This window comes from Suillus subalutaceus, assembly GCF_016647625.1.
Source record: "Suillus subalutaceus strain FC151 chromosome Unknown DFJ58scaffold_51, whole genome shotgun sequence".
Classification (NCBI taxonomy): domain Eukaryota; kingdom Fungi; phylum Basidiomycota; class Agaricomycetes; order Boletales; family Suillaceae; genus Suillus; species Suillus subalutaceus.
The window spans coordinates 1-19715 of record NW_024540300.1 but is presented as its reverse complement, the minus strand read 5'-3'; the positions used below and the strand labels follow the sequence as shown (position 1 = coordinate 19715).

The 19715-nt window shown below is 47.8% G+C and overlaps 6 protein-coding genes across 6 annotated transcripts; 4 read left to right on the top strand and 2 right to left on the bottom strand.

The window, feature by feature from the left end:
• Positions 1-131: 131 nt before the first annotated feature.
• DFJ58DRAFT_787395 (uncharacterized protein) lies at positions 132-1167 on the bottom strand. The gene is made up of 2 exons (XM_041390103.1): positions 392-1167; positions 132-330 (listed from the first exon to the last, which is right to left on the bottom strand). Exons 1-2 carry the CDS (start codon positions 976-978, stop codon positions 327-329), a joined length of 591 nt encoding a protein of 196 aa, XP_041244036.1. The 5' UTR covers positions 979-1167; the 3' UTR covers positions 132-326.
• Positions 1168-1993: 826 nt separating this feature from the next.
• DFJ58DRAFT_882257 (uncharacterized protein) lies at positions 1994-4377 on the top strand (the record flags this gene model as incomplete). The annotated part of the gene is made up of 11 exons (XM_041394569.1): positions 1994-2038; positions 2095-2359; positions 2769-2823; positions 2875-2984; positions 3047-3080; positions 3137-3153; positions 3206-3228; positions 3279-3416; positions 3488-3573; positions 3625-3763; positions 3819-4377. 11 exons carry the CDS (start codon positions 1994-1996, stop codon positions 3909-3911), a joined length of 1005 nt encoding a protein of 334 aa, XP_041244035.1. The 3' UTR covers positions 3912-4377.
• Positions 4378-5036: 659 nt separating this feature from the next.
• On the top strand, positions 5037-6010 carry DFJ58DRAFT_703039 (uncharacterized protein; the record flags this gene model as incomplete). The annotated part of the gene is made up of 3 exons (XM_041383644.1): positions 5037-5365; positions 5424-5490; positions 5544-6010. The coding sequence occupies 3 exons, from the start codon at positions 5037-5039 to the stop codon at positions 5835-5837; spliced, it is 690 nt and encodes a 229-aa protein (XP_041244034.1). The 3' UTR covers positions 5838-6010.
• Positions 6011-8387: 2377 nt separating this feature from the next.
• Positions 8388-9398, top strand: DFJ58DRAFT_841271 (uncharacterized protein; the record flags this gene model as incomplete). Its single annotated transcript, XM_041392694.1, has 7 exons — positions 8388-8428; positions 8675-8747; positions 8812-8834; positions 8944-8962; positions 9058-9153; positions 9286-9309; positions 9366-9398. 7 exons carry the CDS (start codon positions 8388-8390, stop codon positions 9396-9398), a joined length of 309 nt encoding a protein of 102 aa, XP_041244033.1.
• A 699-nt stretch (positions 9399-10097) lies between these two features.
• Positions 10098-10893, top strand: DFJ58DRAFT_660187 (uncharacterized protein; the record flags this gene model as incomplete). Its single annotated transcript, XM_041382135.1, has 3 exons — positions 10098-10435; positions 10495-10561; positions 10618-10893. 3 exons carry the CDS (start codon positions 10098-10100, stop codon positions 10891-10893), a joined length of 681 nt encoding a protein of 226 aa, XP_041244032.1.
• Positions 10894-15048: 4155 nt separating this feature from the next.
• Positions 15049-16514, bottom strand: DFJ58DRAFT_787343 (uncharacterized protein). Its single transcript, XM_041390102.1, is given in 3 exon segments — positions 15049-15777; positions 15790-15845; positions 15901-16514. The coding sequence occupies 3 exon segments, from the start codon at positions 16366-16368 to the stop codon at positions 15183-15185; spliced, it is 1119 nt and encodes a 372-aa protein (XP_041244031.1). The 5' UTR covers positions 16369-16514; the 3' UTR covers positions 15049-15182.
• Positions 16515-19715: the final 3201 nt, after the last annotated feature.

Below are 19715 nucleotides of genomic sequence, written 5' to 3'. Positions count from 1 at the left end.
ATTGGATGGAATCCCTTGGGAATCGATCATGCTTCCATTCGGTTAGGTTCGGCTCTTTTGTTTCCGGGGTTTACCGAGGATTTTAATCCAACTGTTCTAGTGTGTTCTAGGCTTTCAAACGCTTCAATACGCTCGAAGGTCGGTGCTCAGCGCTCAGTTCAAGTTCAAGTTCAGTCTAACAAGTATGTTCAGCCGTGCATTGATTCTTGTCATAGATTGTTTCCCGAGTCCCAGTTGTCCATTAAAATTTTGTTATACAACACATAAAACATATGTTTAAAAATCCAGCCCCACAAATCAATATCTTCCGGTGACCAGTCAAACACTCAACTGACAAGGACAAGACTCCATGTAAGCGCTAATAATAACAAGAGGGTGCGAATCCACATACCAGACATCTTCCGCAGTAGTAGTCATTGATAGTCTGCTCCGTTTATATGCTCTCGGCGCTTCCGTACTTGGAGGCAGCCGGCGCATAGGCTTCCCCACAGCATGCACCCTGTTCAGCAAAATACCTGCGACAACCCTGCATCGGGTTTCGCGCTCCTGTGCGGCTCGCTGTGCAGTTCGCTGACGAACGAGGACGTCAATTGGGTTTGAGCCGGGGAGTCTGACGGTGTATGATTGTGAGGCGAGGTGCGTGCGCTGGGGAATGGGTCGCTGTGGTATGGGTGCGACGCATGCATTTGAGTCATTAAATGGGTTTTCCGAGGGGAAGGGGATAGTCTGTGGTGCGATAGCGCGAGGTGGTGGTGGTGGTGGGACACGACGAGCTATAGGGAAGGATGGGAGACGACGAGAGGTGCTAGGGGGTGATACGGGCGCTGAGCGCCATGCAACTCTGGCAAGGCCTGGAGGAATTTTATCCATTGGAGAGCCTTCAATTACGACGCCAGCGTTCGATGAGAATGTAGTGTAGGGGGATACGCCTGCGAAAGTGCCGTGGATTGAATGAATACTGTGAGTTGGGACAGACATCGTTCAAGGCAGTTATCGTGGACTAGGAGAGATATACTTGTAAGAGGGACGCCAGCTGAGGATCCGGACAGAGCCCGGGGAGAGGAATTTATAAACGTTTGAACGTGATCAAACGATTTCTCACAAGTTACAGCCTCCTAAGGTTGTCCAAATGAAGAACACAATGGTTTGGCGGCTGCAACCAATTTCAGCTCATCCTCTTTGTTTTCTCATTCCTTTTGTTCGTCGCTCGAGCTCGCATCTACAATTATCAATAACTAATTATTCAAAGGGACTCTTGTGTCTCTTCATCGTTGTCAATGGGCAGTACGCTTCTTACGACGGACCCGGGGCTGTGCACCATCATACGCCAATCCAGAATCTTATCGGCAGTGCACTCACGAGACTTGCATATACGTATATGGTCCAGTTCATCAACTTCCATCAAATGAATCTAGATTGGTTCCTGTATAATATGCAAAATTGACACATGCCGCGTGTGCCGTAGCTTCAAATGGGCACTAAGTTGTTCGGGAGAAGCTTACCTTGCTTTCGGGGAGAGCAGTATATGTGTGAGCCTATCTATGTCCCTCCAGTGAGTTCTAGCGAGGTTCCAATGCTCCAACGTTCTTGATAGCAGGCAATTTCCAGTTCGATCATCGGACAACAGTACCTTATCCCCCATAAGGTCAGATAGCACTGTTGTTTGGTTCCTTCTTCCTTGAGCTGAGCAGATGTTTTTCTATTCCCGAGACTCGAGTGGTGATTCCCTTCGCCGGGGCTTGAGCTTGAGTATGCGGAGGACAAAGTGACGTACGTCTGAGCACGTCTCTTGATAACACATATGGCCCCGGCCACCGATAAGAGTGCGTTTTGGTCTATATTGCATGTGGCTTACTCCACGTTGAGGTAACACCTCAGTTAATCCGCGAGTAGAAGCCCTTTATCTTGCAGACCGCGCAGGGTCCTCCGTTGATTCTCCAACGCGTTCTTGATGGTAACAACTATCGTATTATCGAGCATGACAACTACTACTATGAATGGAATTTTGCAGGAATCTCATACTTGTCTGCAGCTGAAGGTAGGTGATGTACATTTGATCAACAGCACGCAAGTCTGACCGTAATTAAGGCCTAGGCATTAATGAAGAAAAGCCACGATGATATCTGCCAGTCGCAGCTGTCCTTCTATACAACGTGGGTTTCACGCGGATCCGTCGTTGAAATTGAAACGTTGGGATGCAAATCAGGCCTAGGCCTTGACAAGCGCTCACGTGGAGATTCGCCATCCCTGATGCTTCTTCCGCGCGCGCCTCATAAAACCAGCAAATTGAAAAACAGTCTCTATCTTTCCGCTCCCCTCTTCTCAGCGCTCTTCTCCGCGTGCGACGCGACGCACGTAGGTACGTTTTTTTTCGGCCCACTCGCCATCTCACCTTCATATCAGTGTGTTTTGTGCTTAGCTTCAGCCCCGAGGTCTGCGCAAAATCCTATCAGTAATGTCATGCTTTATCTGTCAGGTACTATCTCTTGCTCAGGATGATTGTAGACCAGGTGCCTTACTGCATCGCCCTGGCGCTCTGAACCTGGCATAGATGACAGGCTGTTGGCAGCTGCACACGCCAAACTCAAACCTTTACGCATATGGGGACGCTGTGAATATATGCAGTCTCAGATCTCATGCACCATGGCACATCGATTCGTCTCATTTGAAGAGAACAAATATGTATTCGCAGTCTATTCTACGTAATCCTCGACTTTCAATATATCTGGTTTGCGATCCCTTCCAATCAGAACTGATCTTCATTTCAGCTCCCGTGCCTCCACGATCGGCCCTATGGAAGGCCAAGACTTCCTTTCTCACAAAGTGTGTCTCGTTCTCATCAAAATCAACAAATTGAACTAACGTGCCCTTCAGTATTGGTTGCATTCCCTTGGCACAACCGCCTCCTCGCTCCCTCCGCATATTAGTGCAGCCCACCTCGTCGCGCCTCCAAAGATTCACACTCAAGGCTAAACTCCTTCAGCGTCTTGATGAGTCCATCTGTCTCTTCCGATTCAAAGTGACTTATTCTTCGGCGCGGACCTAGAACCTCCACATGCATCTGATACCGTGGGCACCATGTGCGAGAAGCTTGGATTGTAAGACCTAGGTCCTCACATATGACGACAATAACCAGAAAGTACTGGCGGTCAGGTAAGTCATCTGCCCATCCTTCGACTATACAATACTGACGTCATCTTCTTAGATCTTCGTATATCCTACTACAAGGTATGTATCAAGAATCACCAGCTATTACGATTGAATATGGAATTCTTTAGACCCGGAGACATAACATACGGATATGCAGATCCTATGGTTTATCCTACAAGCTGCTGATGTTCTTTGTCCAAAGGCGGAGAGGCGAGTCTTCTGCCCATCCGTCAACTACCACTGACTATATACTTTTACTATACCAGGTATGTAGTGAGCTATTTCCTTGGAGCATGGGATCTCCACTACGGGATTGTCTCTCTCTCCCGCTGTGTAGATCCTATGTTCACATGTACAAGCTGCCAGTGTTCTTTCTCCTCCTGCTGGAAGTGCAACTACCTTAGGTCTTCACGCATTTCCAAGGTACGTAGTGACATTCAACAATTATTCCCATTGAACACAAGATCTATGCAGCCGAGAGTTCCAGCACACCGTTAATTTGATTACATGGATCCCATGCCCACATTTACAAGCCGCTGGTGTTCTTTCTCCTCCAGCTGGAAACAGAAATCGTGGGGAAGCTCTTGCATGTTTTGACCTCCTCTTCTCGTCGGTGAGCTTTTTCTCCGCTTTTCCCTGTCAACTTTAACCCATATCCGTCCTCCAAGATCGTCAACTCTCAACTCCAAATCGACGGGTACAAAGGTGCTGGCGGATTTTCTGCCGTATCCTCAACTGATTTTGGTTATCCTCTTACATAGGTAATTTTCCATACCCATTCGGAGTGGGTATGCAGAACGACCTATGTAACGAGAACCACCAGCTATTCTATTCTCCGTTTGCGGTGATATGACGAGCGAGAGGAACGAGGAGTCTAAAGGACAAGTACAATCTCAGTCTCTTGAAAGAACTGAGATGCCCGGGCGCTACAACTGGCGCTTTTAAGGTAAGTAGCTTGACTACGGTTAGATATGAAAGCGAAACATAAAATATTCTAGGACGCGAGCCGACGTCAATACGTCGCTCGCCTTTGTCCGTTTTGGCTTGTGCTCGTACCTCTCACTCATCCTCTGTTCCTATCTCGGATCCGTCGGTCTTCCTCGTCTCGGATCTCTCGGATTCCACCACCGTTCTGTCTTGAGTCTTCGTAGATGTAGGGGATATATTTCTGCCCATATGTGTCGATCCCACACTGTTCAGTACAAGCTGTCGATGTTTATTGTTCTCCTGCTGGAACAGTGGAAACGCGACCTTGTAAGGGTTCTCACGCACTTCGTCCGTCAGCGGTCGCAATTACTTAATCAGGATCGTTATCCAAGGTCGTCCATTCCAAGCCACGGCATCGTTCTCCTCTAACTACTTGATTTGTAGATCTTGTTCTCACTTTGGCAACGAATCTGCGACTCCCCGACAGCGATAATGACCAAGCTTTCTGATAAAAGTAAAGTTTGGTCTTTATCGTTATTGGGGAACTAGTCATTGATCGCTGATTCCACCGTTTCACTCGATGGTGTTTGACTTGGCCGTCATTCATACTTTGGAACCGGGACGTGCTCATTCTGAAATCGCTGACGAGCTGGAATACATATGGAGGGCTGCCCAACCTCAAATCTACATTCGCTTCAGTACCCTCTTGTTCATGTTGTCAATCGACTCGTTATCGAAATTGACAATACGGCGTCGGCGTTCCTGAAATCTTTCCGTCACGGCTCATTTGATTTTGCGTTCTTTGATTTCATGCGAAGAAGCTGTAGATTTCAAACAGCATCTTCCACGGCACTGTTACCTACCAAATCGTCAACTGCGCACCTCAGTGCACGCGCCCATCTATCTAAAAGGAAAAAACCTCTATTTTGGTGTCTGGCATCACTCCATCTCAACATCTCATGGACTCCCAGGTAACTCTCGTCGACAGCAATTCCGAATCCGAACTCGCTGCTCCAGATTCAGCATTCGATACAACAACAATACTAGACTTCGACCGCGATGACATGATATCGACGAATGCCACAGTGCGTGGACAGACTCACATACGATACTCTGTCAGGACCGTCAAGGATGGTCTGGCAGGAATGAACCCCAAGACCGTTTTTAGTCAGGGTGAGGGGATCCTGGCAACGGTGCAGCGCAGGAATATGATCCCGGATTTGCTCACGCTAGGCGGTGAAACTATGAGCCTGCGCAGCTGGCTCAAGACACCTATGTTCTCATCGTTGTATGTTGGATTCGATAAGCTTTGCAAGTGGGATTTTTTACAAGGTCTGATCATCTAGTCCTGCGTCGTTCAGCGAGGGGAGAGAGACGTACCTCTGGAAGGAAGGCCAGGACGGTGGAATTGATGTGGGTTCATGATCTGCAGCAAATATGAACGAGTTTTGACGATCTTCTAACAGTTGTACAAAGGAAGCGACGCTAGTACCAGTACAATCGCTCGCTTCTACCCCTCCGGTTTCGTTATGACGCACGATCGGAGAAGGATAACGCATCATGCTCACCTGGACTTACAAGCTGAAGCTGATCTCATACGCGAAAAGGTGTTCATATCATGTGTGTTAATTGTGCAGAAGACGAGGAGGAAGGTGAAGAGGAGGAGGAAGGCAAGGGAGCGGAACTTGATGTCTAGTCAAGAATTCACGTTCACCGTGACCTCCATGGCTGCTGCAGGCGGCATGTTCCCTATGTGCTAATTGTGCAAAAGATAAGGAAGAAGGCGAAAGCGAAAGCGAAGGAACGGGACTTGGTGTCAGCTAGTCAAGGACTCATGTTTCATGTTCTCCTACATGACTGCTATCATCGGCAGGTTTCGAATTCGCGCAGTGTGGTTACTGCAACGGAATCGAAATCTGTCTCTTGGACTGTCACTACCAGCGCAGGTTCAAAACTTGCCGGCGAGATTTTTTCTATCCGAACACGCCTTGAAGATTCGCTGATGGACAGTTCCTCAGAGGTTCATCTCAACTTCGCCTTGGCCAAAGTGGTTGCTATCACAGAATCGAAATCTGTCTCGTGGACTGTACCAGTGCAGGTTCAAAACCTGCCGACGAGGTTTTTTCTCTCAGAACACGCCTTGAAGATTCACTGATGGACATTTCCTCGCAGGGCCATTTCAACTTCGCCTGGCCAAAGTGGTTACTACATCTGTCGGACTTGCGCAAGCTCGAAACCTGCCGACCATAAGCTTTTTTTTGTACCCGAACACACTTTGACATTCACTCATGGATGGATTCCTCGGCAGCTCATCTTAACTGGTCTTAACCAAGTGGTTACACAACAGAATCAAAATCTGTTTCTCTTGCAGACGGTTCGAAACCTGCTGACAACATTTTTGCAGTGTATAGAACCTCAGAGCCCCGTCTTAACTAGTAGGCCCAGTCATTGCGCCGAAACCTCCTTTTTATGTGATAGTCTGTCCATGAAATCGAATTCACCTTCACGCCTCGTGCGGATCGTCTCAGAAATATAAGGTGTATCCCTTAGATGTGTACGTGCCAACCTAGATTCTCGACGGACTAACAAAAACTATCAGGATTCACCCCCAAATGAAACATTGATGGAGCTGGAGGCCAGAGTGTGTCTGGCGGTCAGACAGATGATGTAACCTCCCCAGCCTCGCTGAAGTCTCATCGATAAACACTCCTTCGGTCGTTAGCTCTTCCAAAGCGACCAAAGATGATTCGAAAGCTAAAGGTAGGAGAATTGAGAGTGGCAGACCTGCGCTCCTGTTTTGTGTTGATGCGGGGCGGAACATACCCTCGATTACCGCAGCAACACCCGGGCAACTGGACGGAGATATCAATAGAGAGGTCAACGCGAAACTCGTTCATGCGAAGCAGGCTTAGATACGACGGACACAGCATCGCCTGCAAGTTGTTGATCCATTGTGACCAACAAGACAGGAGGGACCAAAGCCAATGGCGAAGACAGAGCAGAAGACGAGGACGCGGCTATGTGATGAGGTGAACAACGACGGAAGGCAAGAACGCCCCTCAAGAAGCATTAGTAAGGAAATTGGAACAAGGGCTGAGACAACTAGGAACAACTGCAACTTCAGTCTGGTCTGTCTAGACGGAGAGTTTGGCACGCGAGGAATTCGAGACTAGCGCACACGCATTTGCTCGACTGAGTAAAAGGCTCATGGAGAAGTTCAGTAGCAAAGTTATTGTGTAGAAATGAAAAGCAAGTCACCACAATATTCGGTACATAGATGGACACGCAGGAGGTCACGCACATACTAGTAGTAGTAGTGGCGATTATCAGCGTTCTGACCGACAGCGAATGAGCGTGAGTCATCATAGGAAAATCATCAATCAAATGATGGAGACTCGAAGAGATCTACAGTATGGGTTGAACAATGTTCCGAACCCTAGAATAATGGAAAAAATATGCTGACTCGGATGACTCGAAGGTGCATGAAGTCCTCTTACCTATTACGGATGCGTGACACTGACCAAGGGAGCGCGGCTGTCTGGCTTTCCATAGTATTAGTTCAGCTTCAGAGTCAATATCGAGATTCACAATATCGACTGCAATCTGCAGCGTATGCAGGTGTGGACATAGAGGAGCACTGCGGACAATCAGGGGAAGGTAACGGAAGGATGAAGATACGAGTCCATTCGGATCCAGGTTGCGGGTGTGCGACCAACTTGACACGGCTTCCAAGAGAAAGCCATGATCAAGGTAGATGAAGTGATCTTTACAATTGAGCCGCAGATCTCGGAGCTGAGTGAAGCAAAGGAGATGTGGAATCGCTGTGGCAGAGCTGCCTGAAGGCTCCTGAGTCTTGGGATGAGAAAAATAACTGCAACCTTAGTCAACATGAGCAGTTATAACGAAAACGACAGGCATGAACGAACACTAACAAATGAAGTAACTCCAGGATGTTTCTCGAACAGGAATATACGCCAGGCTCAGGTCTCCTGTTACATGCAAGCAGCAGCTTTCAAAGATATGAGCCACTTATTGACTTCATTCCAATCGTCCGAATCATCCGGAGACCCGAAGACATAGTTCATGCAAGGTAACCAAGTGAATATGGTGCGAGCAACAGCTTCAGGATGTGCTATTAAAAACTCGGATGGCTCCAACCGCAAAATTTCCACGGAGCTATGTTGTATTGGCTCAACATTAGTACCAATATCAATATTCACAGTACTTATTGCAACTCGCAGCGAATGCAACTGTGGATGTAGACAGAAGCGCTGTCCAGAGTGCGGATGTACGACTGCGGCCAAGTTAATATGGCTTCTAACAGAAGGTCATCGTCAAGGTACCGCCACAGGTGAGCCTAAGAGTTCGGAGTTGTGTGAAGCAAAGGAAATGTGGAATCGTTGTCAAAGAGTTGACCGGGGTGCCTCGTATTTGTCGTTCAAAGTAACGGAGGGTTTTCACTGAGGGTCTGGCTTGCTTTGCAATGGCCCGACAGCGCACGAAAAGGTTGCTCGGCCTCTGCCGAAGACGGAGTGTTGAGATTAAATATTGATTGTGAATCAGATTTTGACTCATAGCAGTCTATTAGGATATGCAGATTCCGTGGTCTCATTTACGACTCGGAGCTGCTGGTGTTTTTTCTCCGAAAGTACTGGCGGTACCGGTCACTGGTCAGGCAAGTGCATCTGACCATTTTTCGGCTATACAATACTGAAGTCATCATGATCTTCTTAGATCTTCGTATATACTATTACAAGGTATGTAACGAGAATCATCAGCTATTACGATTGAATATGGGATTCTTTAGACCGAGCATTCTGTCGTATCTTTGAATTTGCGTTGAACTGACTCTGGCCGTCTCCTTAGGTCTTCACGCATTTCAAAGGTACGTAGTAATAATCAACAACTGTTCCAACTGAACACGGGATCTATGCATCCGAGAATTCTAGAACACCGTCAATTTGACTACATAGTACATAGATCCCATGCCCACATTTACAAGCCGTTTGTGTTCTTTCTCCTGCCAGAATCACAAACCGTGTAGAAGCTCTCGCATGTTTCGACCTCTGCTTGTCGGTGAGCTTTTCTCCGCTTGTCCTCAACTTTAACCCATATCTGCCCTCCAAGATCGTCAACTCTAAACCGACCGGTCCAAAGGTGCTGGCGAATTCTGTTGTATCCTTGAACTGAAACTGGTTATCCTCCTAGGTCTTTGTGCATACCTATTCGCAGGTATGTAACGAGGACCACAGTCATTTTTTTCTCCATTCGATCTTGGATCTTCATAGATGTCGGGGATACATTTCTGCCCATCTGTGTAATTCCAACACTCCCGTTCAATACAAGCTGTTGATGCTTATTCTTCTCCTGCGGGAAACGCAACCTTGTAAAGGCTCTTCGATTGCTTAATAAAGATCGGTATCCAAGCCATTCCGAGCCATGGCACCGTTCTCTTCTAACCATTTCATTCGTAGATTTGGCAGTGAATCTTCTGCGGTTGCCATATCCACCAAGTAAGGCACGCAGCAGATCTGCGACTCCCCAATAGCGATAATGACCAAGCTTTCTGATAAAAGTAGAGTTTGGTCTTCATCGTTATTGAGGAGCTAGTAATTGGTCACTGATTCCACCGCAGTGTTCGACTTGGCTGTCATTCATACTTGGGAACAGGGACGTGTTCATTCTGACAGGGATGACGAGCTGGACGAATACATACGGAGCCCAAGTTCAATTCTACATTCGCTTTGCGCAGTACTGTACCTTGTTCAAGTTGTCAGTTGACCTCAGTTGACTCGTTATCGAAGTTTTAATACGGTGTTCCTGAAATCTTCCCGTCACGACCGGCTGTGTTCTTTCCATTTTACGCGAAGAAGGCTGTGCATATTTCAAACGGCATCTCCCGCGTAGAACACAGTTACATACTAAGTTGTCAACCGCACACCCTCAGCGCACGCGCCCATCTATCTAAAAGGTGAGATCTCTATTTGATAGTGTCTAGTACCACTCCATCTGACCACCCCATGGACTCCCAGGAAACTCTCGTCGACAGCAATTACGATCCCGAAGATCTTGAGCTCGCCACTCCAGATCCAGCATTCGGTGCAACAACAATACTAGACTTCGACCGCGATGACATGATATCGACGAATGCCACAGTGCGTGGACAGAGTCAAATACGATACTCTGTCAGGACTGTCAAGGCTGGTCTGGCAGGAATGAACCTCAAGACCATTTTTAGCCAGGGGGAGGGGATACTGGCAACGGTGCAACGCAGGGATATGATCCCAGATTTGCTCACGCTAGGGGGTGAAACTATAAGCCTTCGCAGCTGGCTCAAGACACCTATGTTCTCATCGTTGTATGTTGGATTCAATAAGCTTTTGCATGCAGTATTTTTTACAAGATTTGATCATCTAGTCCTGCGTTGTTTAGCGAGGGGAGAGAGACGTACCTCTGGAAGGAAGGCCGGGACGGTGGAATTAAAGTGGGTTCATCACGATCTGCAGCAAATGTGAACGAGTTTTGACGATCTTCTAACAGTTGTACAAAGGAAGCGGCTCTAGTACCAGTACAATCGCTCGCTTCTACCCTTCCGATTTCGTTGTGACGCACGATCGGGGAAGGATAACATATCGTGCTCATCTGGATTTACGAGCTGAAGCTGATCTCATACGCGAAGAGGTGTTCATATCATGTGTGCTAATTATGCAGAAGACAAGGAAAAAGGCGATGGCGAAGGAGCGGAACTTGGTGTCTAGTCAAGGACTCTTGTTCGCTTCCATGACGGCTACAGGCGGTGGGTTCCCTATGTGCTAATTGTACAGAAGATGAGGAAAAAGGCGAAGGAACGGGACTTCATGTCTGCTAGTTAAGAACTCATGTTTCATGTTCTCCTACATGACTGCTACAGGCGGTGGATTCCCTGTGTGCTAATTGTGCAGAAGATGAAGAAGGTTGAGGCTGAGGCTGAGGAACGGGACTTAGTGTCGGCTAGTTAAGGACTCGTCTTCTCCTCCATGGCTGCTCCAGGGGGTGGGTTCTAACTTGACGTAGTAGTCATCAACGAACCTCCGACGAAACCATCCATGAGTAAATTGTCAAGGAAGGGAACCAAGTGAAAATGGTGCGAGCAAACACTTCAGGATGTGCTATTAAAACTTGGATGGCTCCATCCGCAAAATTTCCAGGAAGCGATGTTGCATTGGCTCATCTATTTCCAGAGTGCGGATGTGACTGCGGCCAAGTTGATATGGCTTCTAACAGAAAGGTCATCGTCAAGGTATCGCCACAAGTGAGCCTAAGAGTTCGGAGCTGTGTGAAGCAAATGAGATGTGGAATCGTTGTCAAAGAGTTGACTGGGGGTGCCTGGTATTTGTCGAAGTAACTTGAAGCTTGAAGTTGAAGGGTTTTCCAGGGTCTGGCATGGTTTGCAATGGGACAACGGCGTGAGAAAGGGAAAAGAAAAAGGCAGGTAGAGTCGGGACTGGAGTACGTCACTGGGCGGGGACACTGTCGAGTCTGCCTCCAATTACTATGTTCCCAAGGTCACCTGCATGACATCTAGCTCTTCGGTACATCAATCAATTTTTATGTCTTTTTTGTTTGGTTCTCAGGTCCTTGTTGACTGGAATTGGACCATTGGTAGACCGAACGGACTCTGGTTCGGTCCATGTTCTGCTTGTTGGGAAAACCTCAGCCAGACCCATCCATCACAGGCTGTCACTGATTCACTTCCATTTTCCAAGTGTTCTTCGTCATGTGGCCATGCCGCCTGACTTGGTGAAGTCCCAACCATCCGATATAATCTTTGCGTGGTATTCGTAACCTTTATATCCCATCTACCCCTCGTCGTATTGGTACCTGGTCTCAGGATTATTTTATCGGCGACGTGAGTATTGCCGTCTAATCTCTCGTGCCCTACTACCATCTACTTAGTATCTTTTCTAGTGTAATACACGAACATAGACAACTTTCGTTATTTGGGTGTATTGAATGACAGGTCAGTTGAGTCTTAACGCGTTTGACGACTTCCAATAGATCGCTAGCTTACCTTGTTCAACTAAGTTTGAGTTTTTGCCGACTCTTGGCAATTTATACCATGTTCAAAATGATGCTCGATCTGACTCATAGACGTCAAGTTCAATAGAGCTCCTGTCAGAAATACAGGGCAGGCACGTAGCAGGGGCGGTGGTATCGCTGACCGTCGCTGCTCTAAAGGAGTCGTTGAAAGAAGCCCCACAAACTATCGAGGAACTGGAGAAATAGAGTGGGGTATTTGTGACACGGATGGTGAAGGACGGTCAGCTGCGAATGATATTTTGAGACCAAATCAAACTGGGAGTGGGGGCGAACTAATTGAGGAAGGTGAGTTCTAGCAGGCAGCCAGCTCTAGCCATGTCATAGGCCCCCCACCGATCATTTCACATTCTTCGACTTATTACATTCGCTTAAGATGCTACACGACGTTGACCTGCTCAAAGCGACTCCATCGTGCTATCAGATTGCGGAGTCAAATCCATGGCATTGCAGTGGCTGCTAATCACTCCAGTGAGCTCTTTCTGATCGCCGTGAGAAGTTGTGCTGACGATACCAGGCTCTACGATGCAGCACATTGCCAAAAGTGCAGTCACCCTGTCATTCGTCTTCTCCAGTCGGACAATGCCCCCTCGAACTTGGTAATCCTCTCGAGCGCTCGCCTCGCACAACATTCATTTCAGATCATCGCTCTGGATGGATCCATGTCTGGAACAGTGCACACCCACAGTCAATTCTTCGTCGCACAGGAACGGACCTGGTCGACGCTGCTTCGCCATGACATCCGGTCAGCTGTTCTTTACATTTAACTTTAGATCGAGGATATTCCATCGAATTACCCTCCGTGAGAAGAGAAGATCATCAAGAGATCAATCTAGCAAGGAAGCAATACAGCTTCTCAGCAGTGAAGAAGACAGGGCATAGAATCCTAAACCTATAGCAACATTCTACCCACGTAAGCCCCGCGTCATATGTATGGGTCTCCCCGTAGCCTTTGTGAGTTTGCCACCATTTGAGGTTATAATCATTGGTTTCGAAGTTCCGCGTGGAGAGAAAATCGTTACAGCACATACTGGTCCTGGCTGAGAACTGTTCAACCGTTCATGGTTGTGACCCTTTGGCACCACACTGGTAAGTGACCGAGATCGCGGGAGATATCTACATTAAAAACTTGCAGATCAGAGTTTGTGGCTGGCCGTCATCCATAAAGGATTTTGAAGAGATGTTGTAGCGTGACACATAGACTCGTCACTGGCAGCAAAACTGTCCATTGCGGGTTAATTAGACGGAGCGAGTATCTTCCGTAGGTCTTCATATACATTCGTGTGTAGTGACAAGTGGTGTTTCATTTGTGACAAGCTCCAGCGATGGCACTATAGGCACGATCATCTTCATTCGTCTATGGTCTGTCTAGATAGGACACTCAAGAGACCACGCTGGTACTGAAATCTAGTACATCCAGCACACTGAGTCATAATGCTCATATTGAGGCGCATAACAGCCTCTCGGACTACTGTACAACCAGGAGTTCTACACCCATTCTTGATCTTGCGACTGTCCTTTGGTAATCGAATTACCACTGAACGGACTAATGTTCTCCAGGACACACACGCCTCCACGGACATTAAAGAATCATTGGTGATTTACCAACGCTGAACGTTGCCTTGATTTAGTTGTCGGTGTAGTTTCTTTTAATGTCTAGTTTTATGTCCAGTTGGGGTAATCTACCCCATGTTGGACAGGCACTATCTAGTCTAAAAAGCGCTTGTGCCCTGCGCCATATCACTGAATTCGCAAATGCCTCACTGTAGGGTGTAAACACCCTCCGGAGGTCGGCCCATCGCTCCAGTTTCAACATCAAGAACAACATAAATTCAACGCGGTCGAGTTGCAACAGCCTCAGAAACGAACACCTCGTTTGCAGTGAGTAGCTCTCTTGCGCTACAGTATCGGCATATCACTGAAACCGACATAGAGCTCTTCTAATACCTGCCATAGCAACTTTGCGTACCTCACACCACAAAACTTTTGTTGGTGGGCAGTTTCCCAGTACCCGCCGCTGCCACTAAAGGTTATGACAGGTACCATGAAGCCTATTCAATTCGCCTGCCTCGCCATCCTTGCCGCTGTTGCCGGGGTGAACGCAGTTGATGACATCCGAACCTGCATGGATCCCTGCGCCGAATCCCCTATTGTCTGCCCATATGGGTCGACAGCTACCCTTGTGAGCCCCCAATGCTGGACCTGCTGCACTGAAGATGATCCGCCTTCCAATTGAATTTGCAAAGAGTGACGTGTATGAAACGTACCACCTGTAACTGTTTTGAAATCGAACCGAAATTGTTATCATTGAATATTCCTTCTACGGGCGATTCTAGTTGGGCTGAATATTGGTGGCCTGTCTAAATTCGGTGTATCTTTGAGTATGCTTTCGATGTTGCGTTGATTTTTGTTGGCAGTTTGACCTGGACGTGAGTCATTTGTTTGACAGAGTATTTCTACGTCACCAGCTGGCCAGCGTGCATTTAGTACCGGGCCGCCCGCAGCTCAACAAAACAATAGCTTTGCCATGAACACTAGTACTGTACCGTAGCGATAAATCGTATATATAATGTATTCGAGCTGATTTCCTGAGGAACGGTCATGAAATTCGCGCGCCTAAAGATGCGATAAATACAGTATCCTACTATATGTATTGGGTAGTTTTTCCTCGAGGAGAGTAGACATTAGAGTCTTTTGTCCTACCGGGGTGATCATACCCGAACACGCGTTATCTGGGAGTCACTCCAGCTCGACAATATTGTACAAAATACGTGCATTGGCAACTTGGTTTGACTCATTATACATACTGAAGTACAGTAATTGAGTAACTATGAATGAATATAGAGTATGTACAACGCATAAAACGCATAATATAAGTGAAATGTAAAGAAAACACCGAGACAAAATCAAAATTTCATGACAGCAGGTCTAAATGGGAAGGTCATCTACAACGGGGACTTAGTGAGCGCAACATCCGCAGAGGTAACGTTCCCGGGCTCCGAGGGGTCGCCATCATTTGGGTGAGCTGGCTACTCGACAGGCATAGTAACAAGGTCTGCCTTGGCACGAGCACGGCCCCTTCGCTCCTCGACACCTTTATCAAGTTCTTCAAGCGCTTGGTCCACGCGAGTCACAACTGTGCGCCTTGTGTTCCTAACTACATCTGACCCAAAGCTGGGAATGTTGTCCAAGTCTGCGAAGAGCAATGAAAGTGCATGTTCCTGAGCGCGAACAGGCGCGTTGGCTGGGGTGTAGGTCAGTGCAAATACATCAGCGGTGCCGAGAGCTGGAGAGAAATCAAGCTCAGCAGGGAACTGGAAGGCAGCGAGGAGGGTCTCGAGACGAGCGGTCACGGAAGAGATCTGGGAGAGGGAAGAGGCGACCTGGGCTGGCGAGGCAGAAGGCTCTTCTTGGGTGTCGGAGTCAGCGATCTCCTTGACATTTCCTTCACCCTCTTGTGAAGGTGCGGGTCCCTCCTCGAATTGACATCGCCTGACGCAGAGGTGGCAGCCGGGGATGTTACGGGATCGGGTTGAAGTTCGGTAGGAGCTTTGATCGTAGTGCCTTTCAGAGAGACGGGCAAGGATCGCCTGGAGCGTATCGCGCACTTCAGACCGGTGCTGTCATAAGGTGCTGTCCATAAGATGGGAAGAGATCATGTCCTTTAGCGAGGGCTCGTCTTGGACAGGGACCTTGGATTGTGGTAAGTCGCACGGAGCAGAGTGACCGAACAAGTGAGAACATACAAGGATCGACGGTTCCCCTGAGAAAGTTCTCAGCATCTAAACGGCGGCGAGCAAAGAGTCGTTGCTCCTCGAGGTGAGCCTGGAAAGCAGCCGAATTTTGCCACTCTCGGGTGGCCTCGTGGTGACGAACGTCCTGATCGCGGATGGCACGGTTGGCCCGTTTGATTTCAGCCTGCTTGCGGGCCATGTCGCCGTCGAACGGGAACTGGGTGTCGAAATCTTCATCCTCTGACATACGGGTACGTAGGACATCTCGCATCATGCGGGTCTGGTTGGGAGACTCATTGTACTCTTGTGCATGGAGAGCATTCGGGGTAGGCTGACCCCCAGGCTGCTGCTGTGGATACAGGGCCAGTGCGCGCTCACGTCGCTCTCTGTTATACTGGGGAGCATAAGGATCAAGAGCGAAGGGGAGCGGTCGGTAGTGGGAATAGGGATAAGCCATTGGGACAGGTGTAGTGAAGGACATTGTGAATTTGGTATTTGGGTGAGTTGATGAGAGATTGCATGTTGAGCACTGAATTTATATGTCTGGATGGTGTGGACTTTGGACTATCAATCCCTTTGTGAGCAGACGCGTCTACTAAACTTTGCGATACCTTGGCGATACCGTAACTTTGTTTTCTCGGGTCACATAATAATAGTCACGTTACTGTCACACAATATTTGCGAGACCCCTTTGACCAGGACCATCCAGCCACTCACCAGTCAGGCTACCGGCCTTCTCCACCAGCACTACAACGGTAAACAATAATATCATGCTTTGACCAGTGTGCTGTGCTCACCTTCGACATACTTTTTTCCTCTGTCAAGAGAGCCATTCCGAAGAAACCAAGACGGCCGTGAACCGTTTATGGCCAGCCTTTCGAGTGGACACGAGTACTATAATAGCCTAGAGCGACCCTCAGCTAACGAACCCCTTTGCCAAGCAGTTCTTCTCACCACGTAGCGTCATACTTCTCCCGCGTGTCAAAGATCAAGATCTAGGTGCGACCATGTAGCAGTATGTCGTACTACTCCAAAAAAGTCCAGTTTTATGTCCAGTTGGGGTAATTTACCCTATGTCGGTCAGTACTATCTAGTCTAAAGGGTACTGATGCATTGTGTCATGTCTGATTGTAGGGTGCAAAACTCCCTCTGGAGGTCCGCCCCGTCGCACCAGCACAAACCTCAAGAATAATATAAATTTAACGCGGTTGAGCTTCAACAGCCTCAGAAACGAACACCTCGTTTCAAGTGAGTGGCTCTCTTGCGCTACAGTATCCGCATATCACTGAAACCGGCATAGAACTCTTCTAATACCTGCCATAGCAACTTTGCGTACCTCGCACGACAAGACTTTTGTTGGTGGGTATTTTCCTAGTACTGAGCGCCATCACTAAAGCATGTTTATGACAAGTACCATGAAGCCTATTCGGTTCGTCTACCTCGCCGTTCTTGCCGCTTTCGCTGGGGTTGAACGCAATTCCCGCCAATGATGCTCAGACCTGCTTGGAGGTTTGCGCTAATACCCCTCTTTCCTGCAAAAAGGGGATGCAGTCTGTCTACCGGCCGTCGAGATATGTGGAAGAGGTGCACCTTGCAACAGTGTACGTTTGCAGCTGTAGGAATGTGACATGTGATTCTACTGTCAATGCATGATGTCTTCGACTCGTAACCGAGGACAAACAATCTTCCCTTTACCACGCCTTGAACATTCACTGGTGGATGGATTTTTCGAGGCCTATCTTGAGTAGTCATAGCTAACCGTTTGGCACCAGAACAGATTAGGAATGTGCTCTCTTGTGGTGCGGATTCGAAACCTGCGGACATGGACAGTTCTTCGGAGGTTCGTCTAAACTTGGCCAAGAAGCGTCCTGGTCCAAGTGGTTAACACAACAGAATCAAAATTTGTTTCTCTTGTACTTCGCAGGTTCGAAACCTGCCTAATAACAAGGTTTTTTTCTATCGGAACACACCTTGAAGATTCACTCATCTTCGGAGGTTCATCTCAACTTCGTCCTCGCCAAAGTGGTTACCACAACGGAATCAAAATCCGTTTCTCTTGGACCACACAGGTTGGCAACCTGCCGAATAACAGGGTTTTTTTTTTCTATCGAACACGCCCAATTCCTCGGAGGTGCATCTCAACTTAGCCCTGACCGAGGTGGTTACTACAACATAATCAAAATCTGTCTCTTCGACTGTACCAGTGCAGGTTCAAAACCTTCCAATGAATTTTTTTTTTATCCGAACACGCCTTGAAGATTCACTGATGGACAGTCCTCAGAGGCTCATCTCAACTTCGCCCTGGTCAAAGTGGTTACTACAACGGACTCGAAATCTGTCTTTTGGACTGTCACTACCAGTGCAGGTCTCAAAACCTGCCGACGAGGTTTTTTCTATCCGAACGCGCCTTGAAGATTCGCTGATGGACAGTTCCTCAGAGGTTCATCTCAACTTCGCCTTAGCCAAAGTGATTACTCCAATAGAATCGAAATCTATCTCTTGGACTGCATCTGCGCAAGGTTCAAAACCTGCCGACGAGGTTTTTTTCTCTCAGAACACGCCTTGAAGATTCACCGATGGACACTTCGTCGGAGGTTCATTTCAACTTCGCCTGGCTAAAGTGGTTACTATAACAGAATCGAAATATGTTTCTGTCGGATTTGCGCAGCTCGAAGCCTGCCAACCACAAGGTTTTTTTTATCGGAACACACTTTGACATTCACCATGGATGGATTCCTCGGAGGCCCATCTTAACTGATCTTAACCGAGTGGTTACCCCAACAGAATCCAAATCTGTTTCTCTTGCAGTTGGTTCGAAACATGCTGACAACATTTTTGCAGTGTATAGATCCTCAGAACCTCGAGCTCCGTCTTAACTAGGCCCAGTCATTGCGCCGAAACCTCCTTTTTAGTGATAGTCTGTCCATGAAATAGAATTCACCTTCACGCCTCGTGCGGATCTCAGAAACATAAGGTATATCCCTGAGATGTGTACGTGCCAACCTAGATTCTCGACGGACTAACCAAGGTCCAAAACTGTCGGGATTCACCACCAAATGAAACATTGATGGAGCTGGAGGCCAGAAGAATGCACGCAAATTAAGGACAAAGTGAGTCTGATGGTCGGGCAGATGATGTAACCTCCTCAGCCTCGCTAAGTCTCACCGATGAACACTCCTTCGGTCGTTGGCTCTTCCAAAGCGACCGAGGATGATTCGAAAGCTAAAGGTAGGAGAGTTGAAAGTGGCAGACCGAGCCATATCATTCTGATATGTGTAGTTTGCGTGCGCTCCTATTATTTTGTGTTGATGCCGGGGCGGAACATACTTTCGATAGCCGCAGCAAGCCCCGGGCAACTGGACGGAGATATCAATAGAGAGGTCAACGCGAAACTCGTTCATGCGAAGCAGGCTTAGATACAACAGACACAGCATCGCCTGCGAGTTGCTGATCCATTGTGACAAACAAGACAGAGGGACCAAAGCCAATGTGGAAGACAGAGCAGAAGACGGACCTATCGAAGATAGTCGTTCTTTATGATCAATCTATTCAATCGAAGGTGACTGCGAAAACACTAGAACAATCGTGAGTGATTCGAAGTTCAACATAATCAACTTGAAGAAGCCGAAGAACTTGAACATACCTCAGGAAGAGATATGAATGCGAAGTTGAAGCGGGTTGAGTTACGACAGTGTCATCGTTGGTCTGGTATACTATAGCAGTGTGATGGTAAAGTCAATGATCCACGACACCACATTTTGCACGAAATGTGCTGTCCTGAGTCGTTTCCCTTGAAAGAGTACTCAACGGTGTCTAATATGCAAGGAC